The sequence below is a fragment of the Notothenia rossii genome (genome assembly GCF_949606895.1).
Source record: "Notothenia rossii genome assembly, chromosome: 1".
NCBI classification, from domain to species: domain Eukaryota; kingdom Metazoa; phylum Chordata; class Actinopteri; order Perciformes; family Nototheniidae; genus Notothenia; species Notothenia rossii.
The window spans coordinates 86,152,208-86,172,720 of NC_136912.1; the positions used below are offsets into that span (position 1 = coordinate 86,152,208).

General features: G+C 39.6%; 1 protein-coding gene across 1 annotated transcript; it reads right to left on the reverse strand.

The window, feature by feature from the left end:
• Positions 1-848: 848 nt before the first annotated feature.
• Positions 849-10,763, reverse strand: LOC307019721 (uncharacterized protein). The gene is given in 19 exon segments (XM_079650788.1): positions 849-1,289; positions 1,393-1,535; positions 1,537-1,616; positions 1,618-1,817; positions 1,899-2,037; positions 2,131-2,307; positions 2,491-2,651; positions 2,728-2,880; positions 2,975-3,140; positions 3,521-3,724; positions 7,967-8,130; positions 8,230-8,371; positions 8,467-8,654; positions 8,746-8,887; positions 9,157-9,333; positions 9,407-9,567; positions 9,645-9,794; positions 10,139-10,301; positions 10,459-10,763. Coding segments are annotated over 19 exon segments (3,069 nt in total). The 5' UTR covers positions 10,642-10,763; the 3' UTR covers positions 849-1,113.
• Positions 10,764-20,513: the final 9,750 nt, after the last annotated feature.

Here is a 20,513-nt window from a genome sequence, read left to right on the forward strand (position 1 = left end):
TTTCATACAGCATGATATTAATTTACTAAATGAGGTCCTATTTATTTACAGTGAAATAGATGATAGAGCAGGACAAGCTTGAGGCGACCATCTGATTAACTTGTCGCTTGTGTTGTGTGTTGTCTGAGTTTTTGTCCTTACATTTGAACTCTTCACATGAGTTCAATTGAACAATTTGGTCGCCCCAATTTTTTTTATAGTTCAGCGTTTGGTGGAACTGAGCTCAACCCTCTCTCTTTTGTTGTGGTATAGTGTAGATATGGCGATGGAAATCTTAAGTCCCTTGCTCTTCCAACAATGGAACATAAATATATATGAGACATAAAATAATAAAACTAATCCAACAAATAATTACCAGGACTGGGGAAAAGTGGTAGTGCAGCAATAACAGTCAGGGTAACTTTAAAAAGGGTTTTATTTACCCAAACTCAAAGTGCTCAACAAACAGCAAGTCTACCTCAGCCAGAACTCTAGCCGACTAACCTGTTGAGGATTTAACCAGAGGACAGAGGACACTTGGAGTCTCCTGCTCTCACAGTTTTGCCCACAATCTGAGTTTATCAGTTGTCCTTTTTTACCCTGTTCTGGAAATCAGCCAGGTGGTCACCTTTAAGGTCAGGTTGTGTCTTGGTTGCCCTCATAGAAGTGGAAGGGATTCTTAAGTCTAAGCACTGTGCCTTATGTTTCTCAAGCTCGTGGTGTGGCTGGATGCCTGTTTTCCTTGTAGATGTTTATTGTGAAAGGAATATTCTGAGGAGACTTAATTGGGGTAATAAGAAGGAGAAGCAGAAGAAAAAGAAGATGAGTGTATGTTCTTTTGTGTTTTAAGCAAAGACTTACACCAGGTGTGTGAAACAAATCAAAATATATTTTTTAATAACAAATGTATTAAGATGGATAGAAATCAGATCATTACAGTTTTTTTTACTTATACATGACATACAATTTACAGATAGTACCTTAATGAATTTAATACACATTATGACGACAAAGGGAAATGTCTTTTAATTTGTGTATTCAATGTAAATCAACTTTATCACACATCATTGTAAAGGCAGTGGATGAGGAAACATTCGTTGTTTATTCAAATTATTCAGTGAGATGTTGTATGATTCAGCGAGCCTTGGCATAAACCTTGAAGGGATGTGGCACTCGAGTTGTTCCAGTAACTCCTTCTGTACTCAACTCTACACCATCAGGAACAGAGAAGGAGAACTTCTGCAGTAAACCAACGAAAAACAGAAACAGCTCCATCTTGGCGAGGCCTTCTCCGAGACACACACGTTTCCCTGAAGAGTGCACAAACGTACAGTATACTCACATGAAAGTGTAAGATCTAAGGATAAAACTTATGTTCTAGTTCATGTTATGATTCAGGTGAATGTTGTTTACCTGCAGAGAAAGCCAAGAGAGCTTCTCTCTTCACAAACTGTCCCTCAGCATCCAGGAAGTGTCCGGGGTTGAAGGTGTCTGGGGTCTCCCATTCAGTCTTGTCGAACAGCACAGAGGTCAGGATTGGCATCAAGGTCGTACCCTAAAAAACAAGATTCATAACCAACCATTGACAACAACGCCCACATTTTAGATACAATCATTTTCAGACTAAATATGATTGTGGGCTACACAAACCTTGGGAATGAAGTAATCACCCAGTGTTGTATCCTTAGCAGCCATTCTGAGTCCATTTAAAGGAACAATGTTTCCCATCCTCTGGATCTCGTGGATGACGGCTTCAGTGTAGGGCAGGTTGGGTCTGTCTGCCATACTGGGCTGTCTGTTGTGTCCGATCGCTCTGTCAATCTCTGCCTTCACTTTCTCTATAAGTAAATATTGTCAAGTTATGTTGTTTTCTTGCTGTGTTTACAGTTAGCTCAGTGTGGTGCTAGCATGTCACCTACCCTGGATATCAGGGTATTTGATGAGATAAACCAAAGCCCACTGTAACGTGGTGGAGGTGGTCTCTGTACCAGCCAGGAAGAGATCCAGAGAGCACAAAGCCAGATTAGTCTCTGTGAAGCCAAGATCTGAATCCTTGTTCTATTCAGAGATGCAAAGAAGATACTGTAGTGAGTGGATGCTAAATATACATGAAGGGCTCCAAAGTGTTTTGAAGTGCAGTCGTTAACTTACTTTTTCCATTTCAATAAGGAAAGTGTCAATATAGTCCCGGGGGTCACTGCGGTCCAGGTCCTTCTTGTGGTTCTTTACCTCCAGACTGAGGAAGTCTCGGATGGCGTCAAAATGACTGAACATTTTGTTGTGAGGACCTGGCAAGTGCTTCATCAATGTGGGGAACGACTCGTACAGCTACAGTATTAGAAACAAATTGTAAATTAGATACACCCACATAATATTTACCCTTACTGTATGTGATCATATTTGGGCACGGACATGGGCTGCTCAGACGGTTAACAAGAATTGACTTCAAGAATCCTTAAAAAAAAGAAATTATCTGACAGTGATTAAACGACATTAAAATGACTGACTTACCGTACCCCATACAGAGCCCTCCAGCATTAGAATTTCAGACAAATAATTCAGCATAATCTGGAAGTTGTGGTCGCTGTAGTCAAAGCGTTTACCCATCACCAGCTGGCAAATGATGTTGGACACAGCGTTGTTGAAGAGGCCTGCTGGGCTGAAAAGTTGACCTGTAGGAGAGGAGTCCACTGTTTAGACAACGCTATACTCCGAATAATGAGCTGAATCTGTACTCTTTGTGTACACCTTTCTCTTTCTCTATCTCCTCCTGCAGGTGTCGGACCTCCTCACAGATACTCTGCTCCATGGTGTTTTTTCCCACGCCAAAGGTACGTAGGGTAGACAAGGCAAATCGTCGCTGTCTCTTCCATGTTTCACCATTGCTTACAAACAGACCGCCTAGATGCAAGCATAAGCAGAGATTTGAGTTAAAGGTCGAAGGGAGGTTATTCCTGAAGACTATGAGATAAGAGAAAGAAAGAGAATTATGCACTTTTGTTTCCGGAGTAAAACCTGTTTTCCAATTCATTGTGAGGTCGATCCACAAAGTTGTCGGCTTGGGACACTAAGGCTTCCTTCACCATCTTGTACCCAGACACAAACACCATTGTGTTACCGCCGAGCCGGACTCTGAACACACTCCCATAAACATCAGCCAGCTGTAAATCATGAAGTGAACACTGATGATCCCAAAAACACTACCACATATTCATCTTTAAGTACAATTGTTCATACCCTAAACCTATGCATCAGGGGAAAAAATGGCTACCAGGTGTACAAAAACAATACTTTTTCATCCATGTCTACAATTTGAACACCAGATGTCAGTATCAGCCATTAGTATCACATCACGTATCATGTAGAGCGCAAATAAACAACCTTCAAGTGGACTAACCAAGATGATTAAAATGGCTTTCAACTTCTTCTACTGCATTGACAGTGCCCACAAACCCCGATGTGAAAGATCTTAACCCTATTGTAAATTCAAAATAAATAGGCTACATCAGACTAAACCATATAATAGATCTCTCAACTTTACCTTGGTGAAATACATATATGGATGTTTACTGTCCACACTGAAGATACTCCCCACAATTGGAAAAGCCATTGGTCCCGGAGGATAATTTGGAGGATTCCTGTGTTTTAGGAAATCGGCTATTATGATAAAAATGAAAAGAAACAGGAACAGCCCCTTGAAGTCCAAAGCCGACAAAACATTATAAAGCCACATCCTTAAGGAGAGTTAAACCAACAGCATGAGAAAGATCCAAGCCTTGCAAGAAGCCAAGCTCCACTCCCCTGCACTACTGTACAAACTACTATTCGGTAATTCAGGCTGTGCTCAAAGTTCATAGAGATAGTGGACCATACAGGCAACAGACACACCTACTTTACTCGGTAAACAAGATATCTGTCATAGTATAAATTATTGCATCTAATTTCAAATGATTTAAGTTTTAGCATGCCATAATAATTTGATGGTAATAACTCATGAGCAAACATATCTGCTAAGCAATCAGATAACACACCTTTCACATCTTCCACTGTCTTTCATTGACCTTATACTGATATTGGATGGTCATGGTTTAAATAAAGTGAAGCCAAATCATAAAGTGCAGTGGGTAAAAGGCATCTAACTAATTCATTGCGCAGTTGCATGTAAATGAGTAACTACCAGCAGGAACAGGTGCAGACAGAACCAGGTCACTAGGAGAGTAACCCAGTTTAGAAAAGTGTCTGTTTTGGGTTTTATACATTAATTTGCTTAGTCAACATATTAAATGTAGTTTATCTTCTATTAGCAAGGTGTCAATGTAATATTTTGGTTTGCTTAAAATTGCTATTGTATTGTAATGCCTCATTAGGCATTTTATTGCTGCACATTTAACCATCAACAGTGTGTTTTTAGTTTATAAAAATGGATGGTAACATTTTGGAACGCTAAAATGTCTTGTTTAGGGTTTGGTTGCACCCAGCTCCACCCTCTCGTGTCAATTCTAGTTCCAAAAATCAAGATTGCGATGGCTGTAACAATAATAATAACAATAATAATAATAATAATAATTTGACACAAATAAAAACAATTAGGAGAGCCAATGGTCCTGGAGAATAATTTGGAGGATTCCTGTGTTTGACGAACTCTCCTATAATGATAACAAAATACAAGTAAACAGGAAAACCCCCTTGAGGTCAAAACCCAACAAAAAATGATGGAGCCACATGTTGAAGAGATCTAGGTCAGCAGCAGGAGAACGGTCCCAGCTATGACATTCCTTTTTTCTTATGAAACACCGGTTTTGTAATGGTATCCATCAATCCTTCACAAAGTTTGTATAAAGGTTGTTGTACCTAAACATTATGTCAGATGTTGGCATAGTTATTTGTCATCAGGGTCAATCATCTTTTTTGATTGACCCTTTTTTAGGAGTTTGTTTAAGATATTTATTTCACTAGTATTACTATATTAATAATACCTTGAGACCACGTGCCTCTACACAGGCCCTGGTTAGCCCGAAGCTAGCAGCAACACGACAGCAGCTTAAGGTGAGCTGACTTTTAAGGTGGACCAGCTTTTCTCATATGAAAGCAATATATTTGTTTTTACTTGAATACATCATTTGCGTTACTCTTGAGATTACCATCATATTACACATGGTATTATGACATAATTATTCATGAGCAACAAAAACGTAAATTCATAAAGTGCAAAACCTTCACTGTCCTGCAGTGTTGGGCAAGTTACTTCCAAAATGTAATATATTACATATTACTTATTACTCTCTTTTGAAAGTAATAGGTTACATTACAATATTACTGTCTCTGAAATGTAATGAGTTACACTACTTTAGTTACTGTTTAGTTACTTTCACCAAAATAACCGCAAAAGAATAGCTAGGTATTTTAAATGCTAAAATGTAGTTTAGTGCAGCTCATTATGCATCCAGTGAAGGGCAATGTGGTATAGCATAACAACTGTGTAGGCCCTTAAGGCTACTAACAACTTGTATTACAGGGCTTAGTTGAATACTCGATTCTGATTGTAAATTCTTAACATGTGACACATTGTTAATACAGCAGTACAGACCGCTGTCAAGGACTATAATGAAGGTTAACATATTGTAAATCAAGGCAAATATTATTTAAACCATGCTCATGGTTTGAAATGGCAAACATTGAAAGGCAAAAGTATTATTAAAACCATGTAGCCTACTACATCATCACCTTGGTCCCATACGCTGGGAAGAGAATATTTACTGTGCTTGAAAACTGGTATCACATCATCATGTGAGGTTGAATTTGTGACCTGGAGAACATTTCAGCTGCAACATCAGCTCGTTGATAATAAGCTTGGGATATGAGATATTTTTTTAGCCATTCGTGGTGAAGGCATCTGTGCTATTGTATGCATTATTTTTGACCCAACATTTCTAAAGGCATGTCAGAATATTGTACTATTTTCACATGAATATTCTAGCCATTGTCTATTTTTATACCACAAGCTGCAAAATGACCGCCTTACCCCACTGTACAGGCGGGTAGTTGTTTAGATATACCTGGCACCTGCGGGCCGCAGAGGGGCGGCGTAGTTTCGGGCGACGAAGACTGCTGCTCCGGGGCCGGCGAGTCAGGCGGGAGTAAGCTAGTGTCCACAACGGAGGGTAACGTGATGTCCGCATCTGACCTGTTGCTACTGTCTGCAGTAGATGCAGTGTTGCTGGCGTTTAGCGATGGTTGCTTTAACCATTTTCGTATAAATGATTATCCACAGATCAGATGTGTGTCACGGCTGTGGAAGCACTTTGGAAATTATGCAAGCGCATTGGAGCAGGTCACGCGCACCTGACACAATTTGTTGTTAGTATTTTTCGCTACGTTCTCTTTTTTGAATGGTTGCATAACGTTCAACTTCCCCGAAGATCTCGACGCGAAGCCTGAAGGGTAAACACCAGGTTTACTAATCTACCCGCACAATTTGTCCGGTGTCGGAATGTCTCGCTATGTTAGTACATTCTTAAAAAACAAAACACCATTTAATTTCGGGTTAAAATGTGTTGTAACTGTGTTACTGAGCATTGTAACGGGTAATATATTACCCACATTTCATTAGTAATGCGTTACATTACTTCGTTAGTCGTTACAGCAAAAAGTAATATATTACTGTAACTCCTTTACTTTTGTAACGCGTTACACCCAACACTGCTGTCCTGTACTGTAGTAACCTTAAACTGAGATTGGATGTTCATAGTGTAAATAGAGTCAAGCCCAAATATAGAGTGCAGTTGGGGATAAAGGTCTTCTTACCGATCGACTATACAGTTGAATGTAAATGAGTGGAAATAGGTTCCAACATTCATCTACACAATTTAAGACTTGCAGACTGAAAGCAGACCATCAGAGAAAGTGTCGTCTCAGATAAATGTACTGTGCTATACTGTACTGTGTTGAATTGAATCATCACATGCATTGGGCAGATAAGACTCTTTGAGTTCAGATGAATTCAGATAAAGACCTGATTTCAAAAGAAAAATGTCAATGGATTCCTGAAAGTGTGTCAATGATTCTAAAGATAAGGAGATACATTACACTTCTTACAATATTTTACAAACAAACCGGCTTTGGGTCAAGTTATTTAAGCTGACCCCACACAACCATTTCCAACAAAATCCTGACTTCTCTTAATGTTTTAAAACTATGTAAAAGGCAAACTCTTAGGTACAACTAAAATCCTTTATTGAACAGAATAAAACATTTTACAGATTTTTAAGTATAATTTCACAAGATAATGTATGTAGGCATTAATTAGAAATGTTATCTTACTCAAGTTGGCATGTGAGTGAGGTTTAAAGGTTCTATGATTTATTTTTGTCAAAAAATCATTCTTAACTAATACTTAACCAGCTAATGGAAATAGGAAAATATAATACATCTGATTTCCTGTTGCTGTAAAGGAAAATATTTGCATAACGTTATGCAACACTTAATAGACAGGTTATGAATGTCATATTTTAATGACCATGTCGTTCAATTGTCTAAGTTCAAGTAGATAAAAAGCTTGTCAGTGTAGTGATAAATCAAAACTGTATCAAGCAAGTATTGTGAAAGAGTAAATTGTTAGTTAATTAGTTAAAAGATCTTCATGCTAAGTGAAAATCATACTAGCAAACCTTAGCATGTGTCATTTCACAGTTACATTAGCAATCTGTTATTTATGATCTTAAAGTCCTACAAAGCTACTAAATGTGTGAGTATACACATGAGTACGTGGATGTATAAATGTGTGAAATGATCTCTGTGGGTGATGATGGGAGTGAATGGGCTAACCTTTTGGCTTTAAAACTAAAATGTGTATATTTATTTATTTCATGTCAAACTAGTTTTAAGTTTTGAGTCAGAAATGTGATCTGATTTAGTTTTTTGGCAGCGAACTTGGACTTAAGACTGTTTTGTGATCCTGAGGTGAAATAGGAGCAAATCAGCGAGGCACAGCTAGCATCCTGAACTGCTGGGGGGAATTGGTGAAACCCAGCACACCGTCCAAGCTGGGCATCTCTCCAGGCACAGGGGAGATGGTGAAGTGCTGGAAGAGAACTGTGAACATAAGGAACAGCTCCATTCTGGCCAGGTGCTCCCCTAAACAGACACGTTTACCTGTCGGGAAACAATAGGCAACAGATTTTAAACTCTTGACAGCAGGAAATATGTTGGTAGCAATTTGTCTGTAAGCTAGTGGAGGAATATCAAGCAAACCTGCTGAAAACGGTAAGAAGGCGTCTCTTCTGCGAAATGTCCCCTCTGAATTCAAGAAATGCTCCGGATTGAAGGTATCCGGAGTTTCCCACTCATTCTTATCAAACAGCACAGTCGCAAGGATTGTAGTAATAGTTGTTCCCTGGATAAATAAGCATGAAATGTCACGTTGTGTAAAATATAATGGACAAAACTCAACCGATAATATATGGGCGAGTCTGGTAAATAGTTCCTTACTTTGGGTATTGAGTATCCTCCCAGTGTAGCGTCTTTACTGGCCATTTTTGGGAATCCAAGGGGAACGATATTTCCCATCCTTTGAACTTCATGGATGACAGCTTCAGTGTAAGGCATGTTGGGCTTGTCGGACATGGTGGGCTGACGAGACTGTCCGATCACTGAGTCTATCTCTGCCTGGACTTTCTCTGAGTGAGGAGGCAGTCATTGGACATTATAACCTTAAACAGCACAACAAACTCTGTAATCTCTGTGAGAATGATTCAGACAGATACTAACCCTGTATCTCTGGGTAGTGCATCATGTACATCAGGGCCCAGCGTAAAGTGGTGGCTGATGTTTCTGTACCGGCCTCTATCAGGTCCAGGGTGCAAACCAGCAGGGTTTCAATGTTGAAGCCAGCCTGGGGATCCTCCTTTTTCTGGCAAAGTGTCAACAACATTACTTTGATGTTATTACACGGCTTGTGAATACTCAAATCTGAATACTAAAGAACGCTCTAAACTAAGGATGATGTGCAGTCCTATCAATCCTCAGAAAGAAGTCTGGTCGATTTAATTTCAGCTGTTGCCAAAAAACAGATTTGTCTTCTATCTGATACTCTATCAGAAAACATCATGGAATACTTTTTTATATTCATGTTTATGTAATATACTGTACTAAAATACTAAATGTGTGCAAATATCTTACCTTCTCCATCTCTCCCAGGTAAACATCGATAAAATCACGAGGGTCCTCTGGGTTCCACTCTTCCTGGTGCTTCACTACTTCTGATCTCAGGAAAGCCAAGATCTCCTCGTAGTTCTTTAACACAGTCTGGTGTGGTCCTGGCAGGTACTTCAGCACACCAGGGAAGGCATCATACAGCTGTTGATGGGACAAACTCTCAGATTAGTTATAGGCCCACAGCACAGTTTAGTTAAAGTAGATGAGAAATTACCTGAGTCTGAGGTAAGCCAGCTAGCCTAATAGCCTCATTGTCCAAGTCCAGAATCCTGCGGAAGCTTTGATCACTGTACTCAAAGCGATGACCGAAGAGCACAGACGAGATGATGTTACACACTCCATTCGTTATGATGTAATGGGGGTTAAATGGCCTTCCTGGGAATATGTTGTATTAAAGTAATGATATATCATGTTAGGATATAAAATCACTCTACATAGCAATCTCTACTTGCCTTGTTCCTCTTTGAAAGCTTCACAGATGTAGGTGTTTTCCACCTCAATGTATTTTTCCAGGGACTTCTGGCCCTCTCCAAAGTAACGCAGGTGAGTGTTGGCAAACTTCCTTTGCTTTTTCCACAAGTACCCATTGCTCAAAGCTATACCTGTGGGACAGTTGTAGCAAATTAACAAAGCAAACAGGCAATTCACTGCCTTTACAGATTTTAGTTATCACTTCTGAGCACCTTTCTTGAAAAGAAACCCTTTCTTTCACTCCCTAATCTGGTGTTGTGCAGTGTTGTTGTTGCACAGAGGGGAAAGTCTATTCTGCATGGTCCACAGACTTTGTCCCATGTGAGTTGGCTTACTGGGCTATGACTTTTGGTTACATATTTTGATACTGCGTAAAGAGATTAAGTTCTGCCCTGGAGAAGGCAAACCACTACTGCAATACTTTTGCATGCTATTAAATATTCAGGCTTTCTCCCTCTCGTTCAGGTATACTCACCAATCCCCTTAAAGATAGCATGGAAAAGAGGAAAAATAGGTCTATCAATAAAGCTGTCCAGCTGGATAACAAGAGCCTCTTTGACCATCTTGTACCCGGAAACAAACACCATCCTCTGGCTGCCTATCCTCAAGCTGAACACTGGACCATACTCCTGAGAGAGCTGCATTCAAAAACAAATGCATTTTTTTAGTTGCAAGCTTTTATTGTTTATTTATTGTTATATCCAGCCTATAGTGTTGCAAAGGCTTATTTATGAAAGACACATTGCCTGTAGGATATTAAAGATCAACTTTTGTCCTCTAATCTGTTCACCTTACCTTCTCCATTGCTTTGAAGTCAAATCCTATCAAGATATTTCCTAGAAAAGGCGCAGCCCAGGGTCCAGGGGGAAAGCTGTTTGGTCTCCAGTTTCTGATCACATCTGTCACGAGAAATACTATAAAACTGATCAACAGACAACTAGTGAAGTCCATACACTCAAAAAGGGCTTGAAAGATCATGATGAAAATGTTTAAAAGGACCCTCTGTAAACTCAGCTTGCTCCTGCAGGCATGGTCCGTCTCATGTTATTTAGCTGCGGGTTGTAGGCAGAGGAAAAAGTTCCAACAAGGAAATGTTACGTAACACTGAGTGTCTCTCTGGACATCTGAGTGAAAAACAAGTTGGAGCTTAAACTCTTCCAGCAGGACGATTGTGTTTGCACTGTGTGTTGTGGACAAAAGGGGGACTTTTAATAGTTTGGGCGAAAATTAAAAGGTAGCAATAGCATGCGGTACAGGAATTCGTTTTGGTTTCAAGACCCTGGTTCGCGGAGGATACCAAAAAAGTCCTAAAGACAAGGTAAACTTAACTATGCGCATTTAAAAAAAAGAGGAATAGGTACCATGGGGTCAGATTATAATATAATATACCTCTTCATATTCATATATAATTTTTCAAAGGGGGGTTCGTTTAGCATGAAACACTTGAAATAACTAAAGGACAAGTTAAACAAGAAAGTAGAAAGAAAGGGCGGTGATAGAAAACTATTTCAGCTAAAAAAGTTAGCAATGATTGAGAGTCAGACCTAAACATTTCACATGTGTGTATCCAGTAGTCGAGTTGAGGGGGGATGGGGGGGGATGGCATCCTCCTTAGGCAAGCCCGCCTTAACCTGCCATCAGGCCCTGGGGCTGATAGTTTTTGTAGGCCCCCTATTTAAACATCAAATCAAAGTCATTTATAGCCTCGGCAGGCTCTGTGATCGCACTTCTTCACTCTGCTCTACACGCGCCTGGTCCTCTCCTCCATATGAGTGACGTATCGGGCCTCCCTCATGTATTTGTCCGGTTGCCGTTGGCTCCCCTCCACGTAGCAAGTCCTCGTCGTCCTCTCCATCTCCTCCAACAGATAATGTCCCTCCTGTCTGTTTTTCCTCTCCCGCTGCTCCATCGCTATCAGAACCAGACGGCCTACTTGTCTCCGAGGCCCCGCGGCCGGTGTTACAGTATAAGTTGAGTCATGACAACTGGCGACATTCTATTATTTTCGTCATCGGAATCCGGGGCGTGTACATTGAGGACCCATTGTTGACTTACCAGGAAAGAAACATCGTTTGTCGTTTACGTTCATCTTTTGCTATATCTGCCTTCCTAAGATCCATTTGCTGCACATTCAGTACTCGTATGTGAGGTTGTGGGGCAGAGGCCGATATCGTGACGCTTACAGGGAGGTATCGAACATTTCAAAGTAGGTTACTGTGTGGATGCCTGTTCAAAACATTGCAAACTTCAATAAATCATTTAAATTATATATTTGTGTCCGACTTTCATTTGTTCATCGTTCTTAATGTGATGTATAGTAGCTTTGATAGCTGTCCATACCTTCAGACAGCCTAAAAGTAAAACACAAGTTGTTTATTCACAGCCTGAACGCTCATCGAGATGACTGGATCAGTCATGACAACTTGTGATCAGCTCCGATTAAATTGTGATATCAATTCTGTAGCTAACCTCCAGGGATCACGTTTATTTTATGAAATACCTGTATCCCTCTCATCACAACAAGACTCTACACTGTGCAGGAAAAACAATTACATACATGAAAATAACCTTGATGCATGGGAATTAAACACACAAACTATCTTCCGTGGCTATATTGATATGTCACAGTAACGGTAAACCACAGAAAAATAAGTCCAGCGGGGCACAAGTTGAATACATATAATACGGTAGTTCTATTATGCCTTTAAGCCTATACGTTTAACCCATAAGAACCCGGACCCATTTCTACTTTTGGGGAAATTAAGGGGAACGTCATTTAGACTAAATAGACACATTTCTGACAAGTAACCCCCCCTAGTGTCAAATATCTGGGCTTTAATGGTAAAGTAACTCTTATTTATAACTTAATTAACAAGGATGATGTTTTGGTTTGCATTTGTTTGAACATACTATGAATTGAAGAACAAAGTATATGTTAACTAAATATAATTGAATCAGCTAAATTAACTGACCAGACCATACTCATATTTCTAATTGTGCATATATGTCACTCCGGGTTTACTGTGAATGTTTAGGGTTAAAGTCCCGATGTGACACCATGTGTCACAGCAATATTTATGGCATTTGTTTCATATCAATTTCATCAAGAAATGTTTCCACAACAGGTTAAATGTAATCAGAATCAGAATACCTTTATTCGTCCCACAGAGGGGAAATGTACATTTGTTACAGCAGAAAAGAGCCGAAGACAGCTTAATGTTTAACAAATGACATGTCATGTAAGCATTTTTATTCTTAAATGGCTTGAATATTAACTTTAGCAACAAAAAACCTTTCCAAATCTAGCTAGTTCTGTCACATGTTTTAGCCTGACACATGGACATCTTGGACATGTTGTTATGGGAAGACAAAAGCAAAGGACAAGGACCATGACCCCAGACTGTTCAGTGTGTGTCACTTAGGGACTTCATGAGATAGAAAAATCTCATGAGGAATCTGTATAAGGAACTTTCCAGAACCTTTAAATTTCATGTGACACCCGTGTCTAAGCAATTCTGTCTGCCTTCCGTGTTCCTTTTGTTATTTACTTCCTCTCTGCCTTCTTCTGATGATTTATCTGTTAGTTTGTGTGTTTAATTCCCATGCATCAAGATTATTTTCATGTATGTAATTGTTTTTCCTGCACAGTGTAGAGTCGTGTTGTGATGAGAGGGATACAGGTATTTCATAAAATAAACGTGATCCCTGGAGGTTAGCTACAGAATTGATATCACAATTTAATCGGAGCTGATCACAAGTTGTCATGACTGATCCAGTCATCTCGATGAGCGTTCAGGCTGTGAATAAACAACTTGTGTTTTACTTTTAGGCTGTCTGAAGGTATGGACAGCTATCAAAGCTACTATACATCACATTAAGAACGATGAACAAATGAAAGTCGGACACAAATATATAATTTAAATGATTTATTGAAGTTTGCAATGTTTTGAACAGGCATCCACACAGTCACCTACTTTGAAATGTTCGATACCTCCCTGTAAGCGTCACGATATCGGCCTCTGCCCCACAACCTCACATACGAGTACTGAATGTGCATCAAAGTGATCCTATGGAGGCAGATATAGCAAAAGATGAACGTAAACGACAAACGATGTTTCTTTCCTGGTAAGTCAACAATGGGTCCTCAATGTACACGCCCCGGATTCCGATGACGAAAATAATAGAATGTCGCCAGTTGTCATGACTCAACTTATACTGTAACACCGGCACCGCTACCGCTCGGTACAGAACTCATCTGTCCTTCCTCCTCATCCTGGCCTACAGGTTTAAAATAACCTGTAAGCTTAGGCATTTTTTGTAACAGCTGCTTGTCTCGAAACTCCTTTTCCCTCAACAATTTCCTTTTCCGAGCGCCACTCAAACTTTTTCTTCACTCAATCACTCGCAATTTGAATAAGTCACATGTGAAACATATTCTCATTCTGACGGTGTTTGTGTGTTTGTGTATATTTGCGTTTGTGTGTATTGTGTTTGTTTCCGGGGAAAACACTCACGAGAAACACCGGCTGTTGTTATGCCTGCTGTGACGTTACGTTACTCCGTTCTCCGCTTGTAATTATGCCGTTACAAGCTTCAAAGCTGTATTTATCATCTGAATTTGCAGAAACAAGTTTAATATTCTGAAAGAACTTTGTTTTTTTAAAATCAGATGAAAACAAACTGTAACGGACCTTGCCGTGTTATCTATCATTACTCTACGTCTTACAATAATAATTTCAGTGGAGGGAGGGGGGGCGGCGCTGTGGAACAGCAGAGTGGCGAGGGAGAGCTGTCGTCTTCCCTTTACAAGAATCAAAAATGTATTTATCGTGTGATTTTGGAAATGAAAGTTTCCTATTCTGAAAGCCAAGAATTTGTTTATTTAAAAAAAACAAAAAATCCCCCGAAATAAAAAATTAAAAAAATTGATTTTTTTTTTCTTTTTTAATTGGCTCATGATAGGCCTCCGATCTCCGTAGGCCCCTGGGCTTCAGCCCAGGTCAGCCCGTGCATTAAGCCGGCCCTGCCCTTAGGTATTAAAATGGTCAAAACCATCCCCCTTATGAAACGGCAATCCCCCCTTCCCATCCCCTGTTATTTGATCAATTCATGTGGAAATATTGCCAATGTTTAATTTTCAACATTCTACATTTTATATGTGCACGTCACGTGCCCCTCGTCCACATTATTTTAGCCGCTAAAATACTGTTGACGAGGGGCTCGTGCACATATCACGATCACGAAATTGATGTCAAGTCAGTCAGCGTCAACGATAGCAGCGCAGCCTGTGCAAGCATCATGGCCAGTAAGCGACAAGGACAGCTTGACCTGAGGGACTACTTCGGCTTTAAGAGGACAAAAAGTACCACTGAAGGTAAGTCAAGAATACTTTTGATATGTCACCAAATGTGTAATCTCTGGACAGAGGCGATAACAACAGAGTTATAGTTTGGGAGCTTACGTTTTTTTTCTTGTTAACTAGCCTAACGCCAGGCAGCTAGTACTAGCTGCTATAGTAACCAACGTCAGGTTAGACCTTTCTTATATTCACAAAGTTAATGTCAGATTTGATTTCTTTTTCACATGGAATATCTCGCAGGGTTTCCCACAGCTCTTTACTGCTTAGGCGACCGCATAAGCAACACACTTAACTAGCCTAGACATGTTCAGTCGGGGAAAAAAATTAAATGTAATTTAGGATGAGGCAGAGCAAGCTAGTGTACAAGCAGAGACGACAGGGGCAGAAGAACACAGAGAAGAACAGGTGTCGTTGACGGTTCCTGAAACAGCCGGTGAAGTTCAGTTAAGGATGGTAGATAGTCCAAGTTTGGGATTCTTCAGTATGAAAACTGGTTCCGAAAGAACCCATTTGAATTAAGGTTCCTGGAGGATCTTTAGGCTGATTTTGTGTATCAATTCGATGATCATGTATCCACTAGTGATTTAAGCACTTTGTTTGATAAGCTTTCCATTCATTTTAGTGAGATCATATAATATAAATTAAGTGTGAAAATTGCACCTTTAGTCACTGTGAGCGACCAAAATGTATTACTTAAAAAGCTTTAAATGTGATGCATGCCTCCGAATCGTGTGATAGCGGCTTCTGGTGGTTGAATGTCATCGCTCTTATTTTATATGAAAAAAAAACACAACTTGACAGTAGGCCTACTTCACTGTCTGCTCATCCTAACAAAACCATAATGCCGTTGTTTTCTTCATATAGAGGATAATCATGGCGAGGAAGCAGGAAGGAGAGCAGAGGAGACTAGAGCTGGAGAAGGAACATGTTTGATATTTCTAAATAGACACTTTTCTTTTTCGAAGAGGGGGAAATGTAGCTAATCCTACCAAGGGGGGGTTTTAACAGATTTTATGTTTTTGCGGTAGAAAAAAGAAGAGAGGAGGAGGCAGAAGCAGAGGAGCCTAGAGCTGCAGAAGGAACAGGTTTGATAATTCTAAATAGACACTTTTCTTTTTCGAAGAGGGGAAATGTATCTTACCAAGTGGGGTTTAAACATAGATTTTATATTTTTGTGGTAGAAAAAAGAAGAGAGGAGGAGGCAGAAGCAGGGCGAGATAGTGTCGATGATTCTGACCAAAATAACCAGGGAGATAATGAGCAAGATATCCCTGAATGCTGGACATCTACCAAGTTCAGGGAGAAAAAAAAGTATTATCCATGGCTAATATGTCAAAGCAAAAAACTTGGCTGCCTAACCTGCCAGAAAATGAAAGTGGTTGGGCCAAGTACAGGTGGGAGCAGCCAGTTGCATATTGCTGAGGAGTGGTCCAACGTTAAGGTTACAGCCTATGGTACAAACCGAGCAGCACAGCTGCAGTCTCTTCGTAAGAATATACACAAGCATAAAATGTCAGACTATCACCAAGCAGCTGAGAAAACCATGGAAAAAGCAAAAGAAAAGACATTGGAAACATTGACTTCTGAAATGCAAAGGGATCACTTCTTAACTACTGATAGGGTATTTCGTACAGTTTACAAGATTGTGAAATCTGGAAGGCCTTTCACAGATCTACCGTCCGATATTGATCTGCAAGTCTTGAATGGACTAGACATGGGAAGAACTTTACATTCAGACTATTCCTGTGCAACAATCAGCCAACACATAGCAAATGAAATGCGAAAGAGAGTAGTTGGAAAGGTCCTTCAAAGTGGAACAAAACTTTCTGTTATGATAGATGAAGCTACAACTGACAGTAAAAAATCAGTATTGATCATTTATATTAGAGCGAGCTTAGGGATGAGTGAAGAGCCCCTAACATTCTTCTTGGATCTAGTTGAGCTTTCTGCTACCAATGCAGGTGAAATCTATCAAGCTCTAATGAAACATCTGTCACATCATGGCTTCTCTGAAGCTATTCTGAGTGAACGCTTTGTTTGCTTTGCATCAGATGGAGCTTCTGTAATGCTTGGAAGTAAAGCAGGTGTTGCAACCAAAATCGTAGAAAAGTTTCCAACCGTAATGGTGTGGCACTGCATGAACCACCGTCTTGAGCTGAGTGTTGGAGATGCTGTTGAAGAAACTGTAGGGATGAATGACTTCCAGTTTTTCTTTGACAAAGTGTACAGTCTCTATCATGCATCGGCCAAAAACCGCCGTGAGCTCACTGAATGTTGTGAGGAACTTGCTTTACAGTGTCTGAACATAGGGAGAATTCTCAGCACTAGATGGGTGGCATCCAGTTACAGGACCATTAAAGCTGTATGGCAGCAGTACCCTGCAATCCACAAGCACTTTTCCAATGCCTCAGTTGATCCTAAAAGAAGTTCAACAGAGAAATGCATGTTCAGTGGTTTAATAGATCGCCTTTCTAATGTCACCTTTGTGCACAATCTTGGAATCATGTATGATGCTTTAGAAGAGTTGTCTGAATTCTCTCTCTCTCTTCAAGACAGAAACATGACGCTCCCCAAGGCTGTAGCAATACTCAGTCGGCAGGTCCGTGTGTTGAAGTCCATGGCAGAGCAGCCTGGACCAGCGGCAGAAGTGGCTCAGACTGCAATCGGTTTGAAGCTATTCAAAGGGGTGCCACTAACAAATAATTTAAGACACAGCAGAGAAATAAACCACCAACATTTTTTTCATGCTTTGGCTGCTAAAATTGAGACAAGAATGGGATCACTGCCTGGAAAACAGAGAAGCAAAGAAGAGTACCAGAGCTTTCTTGACAATGTCAAAGTGCTGCAGCCATCAAACTGGCCAGATGTGTGTGGTGTTCGTTATGCCGAAAAGGAAATACAGGAACTCTGCTCCTTTTTCAAGCTTGATGATGGCAGACAAATTCAGAGAGGAATGAGGGAATATGTTGATATGGTGAAACTCAAAACTGTTGATGAAATGACACCACAAGCACCAGAAGAGCTAAAACCCCTCCTTCAAGCAGTGAACACACTGGTCATCTCCACAGCTGAGTGTGAGCGTGGGTTCAGTCAGATGAACATTTTAACCACAACTAGAAGCACGCTAGAGGTAAAAAGTATGTCAGCCTTGCTTTTCATCAAGTGTGTTGGCCCTCCACTACAAATGTTCAAACCAGAAGTTTATGTCAAGTCTTGCCTTCAAAGTCATAGCTTGGCTAATGATCTGAGAGCAAGAGCCCGGAAAGTTGTCATTAAAAAACATGATTATGAAACTCTTTGGAAGATCCTATGAGATACTACAGTATAGGGGAGAATTGGGTTGGTAGCCATTGAATAAAACTGTTTATTTGTATTTGTATATCATATTATATGTATTATTTTCAGATTTTGTAAATAGTATATTTGTTTAATCCATGTTCTTGCACTTGAATTAAAATGGACTTGACTAGAGAGGATTCATGTTCAATGTTTTGTGAGGTTTTGTTTCAACATTTAATGGATGAATTCCCAGTAGATTTATAGGTATTGTGAGTGTGAAGTTGAAGTTGAAGTTGCACTTGCACCCAGTGGGAAAATGTGTCCTCTGCATTTACCCTAACTATGTAGGAGCAGTGGTAGCCATGGGACCAACTCTAATTCTGAGGTGCCTTGGTCAAGATCAATGACAGGAGTATCTGACACGTAATATATCCATAGCATGCAAGTTGTTTTACAGTAATAGAATATAATAATTATCTTTGTGCTTAAACACTAATCAAAAGGGTACAACGTTGGTCTCCCACCAAATGCGCTGTCATCAGATCAAATTAAGGGCCCTTAAGGCAGTCAGCACCAAACATATATCCAGTCTACTCAACTACCCTGAATTGCAGGTTTGTTTTTGTTTTTAATCTCCGGGGGGGGGGGGGGGGGGGGGGCATGTAGATCCACCATCCCCCCTGGCTTTTTTTTACAACTTGACCACTGTGTGTATCTCACACTGCACTGTAACTTTTATTCATGTATCTTTGCAAATACATAATCCCAAAGGTCCAAGAGGCACGCCTGATAAAGAATTTCTTTATTTAGCTTTTCGTTTGTTTTCAAACATTTGATTTCCGTGCCCATTGCTTATAATCCGTCAAACCGGTAATTAAACTATGAACTACAAAATTAAATTAAAAAGTAAACCAAATCTGCAAGTTGCTTTTTATAATGCAACAAAATACAACATTAATATGATTTATTACATATTTTATGTCAACAGATTACACATAATTGTATTAGGTATCAAATCAGGATTATTTAATTGCCAAGTACATTTTCACATGAAATGTACATCATACATAGACAGACAGAGAGAGAGAGAGAGAGAGAGAGAGAGAAAGAGAGAGAGATAGTATAGAATTGTTATACAAATTATTATAACATTTTTTTTAAATCACAAAAACACTTAAATATATAAAAAAGCAAAATACATTTACGATATGATTGATTGATTGATTGATTGAAAAGTTTATTAACAGCTTGTATATTGGGTACAGTACAGTACAGCATATCACATTTTACTGTGGAATATACGTAAAAGTTGAAGAGCTGTGCAGTTTTAAAGTGGTTGCATTGTGCACATCTGTGCAAAATACTCATAAACATTGCCAAAATAAAACAGAAGAAGAGAGATATTGGCTTGTTTTGCACTTTGCACACGGTCCCCCAAAATCAGTTGTCTTTTTGAGTAAATCCTTTAAGGTTGTTATTGTAATCGACTGTCATCAATATGCAATAATACCCATTCCCGTTTGAGAAAGAAGTATTTCCTCCTTTCTTTTTACTCCACATTTGAATGTTTCTGCAACTTGTTTACATAAATAATAGTGATATTGCGTTTGTGTTCTGATTCAGACCACTGTGTTCATGTTCACACTGTGGTTTCAGAGGTTTTGCAGGTGAGAAAAACACTTCCATGAGTGAATACCATGCAGTGAGTCAGTGCTGTTTATCTACCTGCTTGTTTGATGTGTTGAATATCATTTGTCTAGCAGAAACCAGGACTTTAATCCTTTGATATTTTTTTATATGTCAGTTCTTAAAATGAGCAAAGAAGAAGCTTGAGGTGTCTTTTATCTTCACATCTGGGTTTTCCATGTCAAGCGTTTTAGGTAAGAGATGGAAAAAATCATGTAAACTTAAGAAAGTCTCACAGTCAACACCCTGGCACTCCGACGGACTTTATACAGAAGCAAACACCTTAATGAGAAAAGTTGGGGTGATTGTTTTAATGTTTTTTAATGCGCAGTGACCTCCTTCAGGATTAAAATGTAAGTTTATTTTACAAACCTAACTATGAATGTAGATATGGTGCAAAATGCGAGAGCCTGTAAAACCTGATGTGAGCACTTGCAGAAAAAAAATCTGAGTTTGTGTGCATACATTTACACTTGTATAAAATATCCACGTAACTGTGAACCAAATGTACACTTGTACATAATTA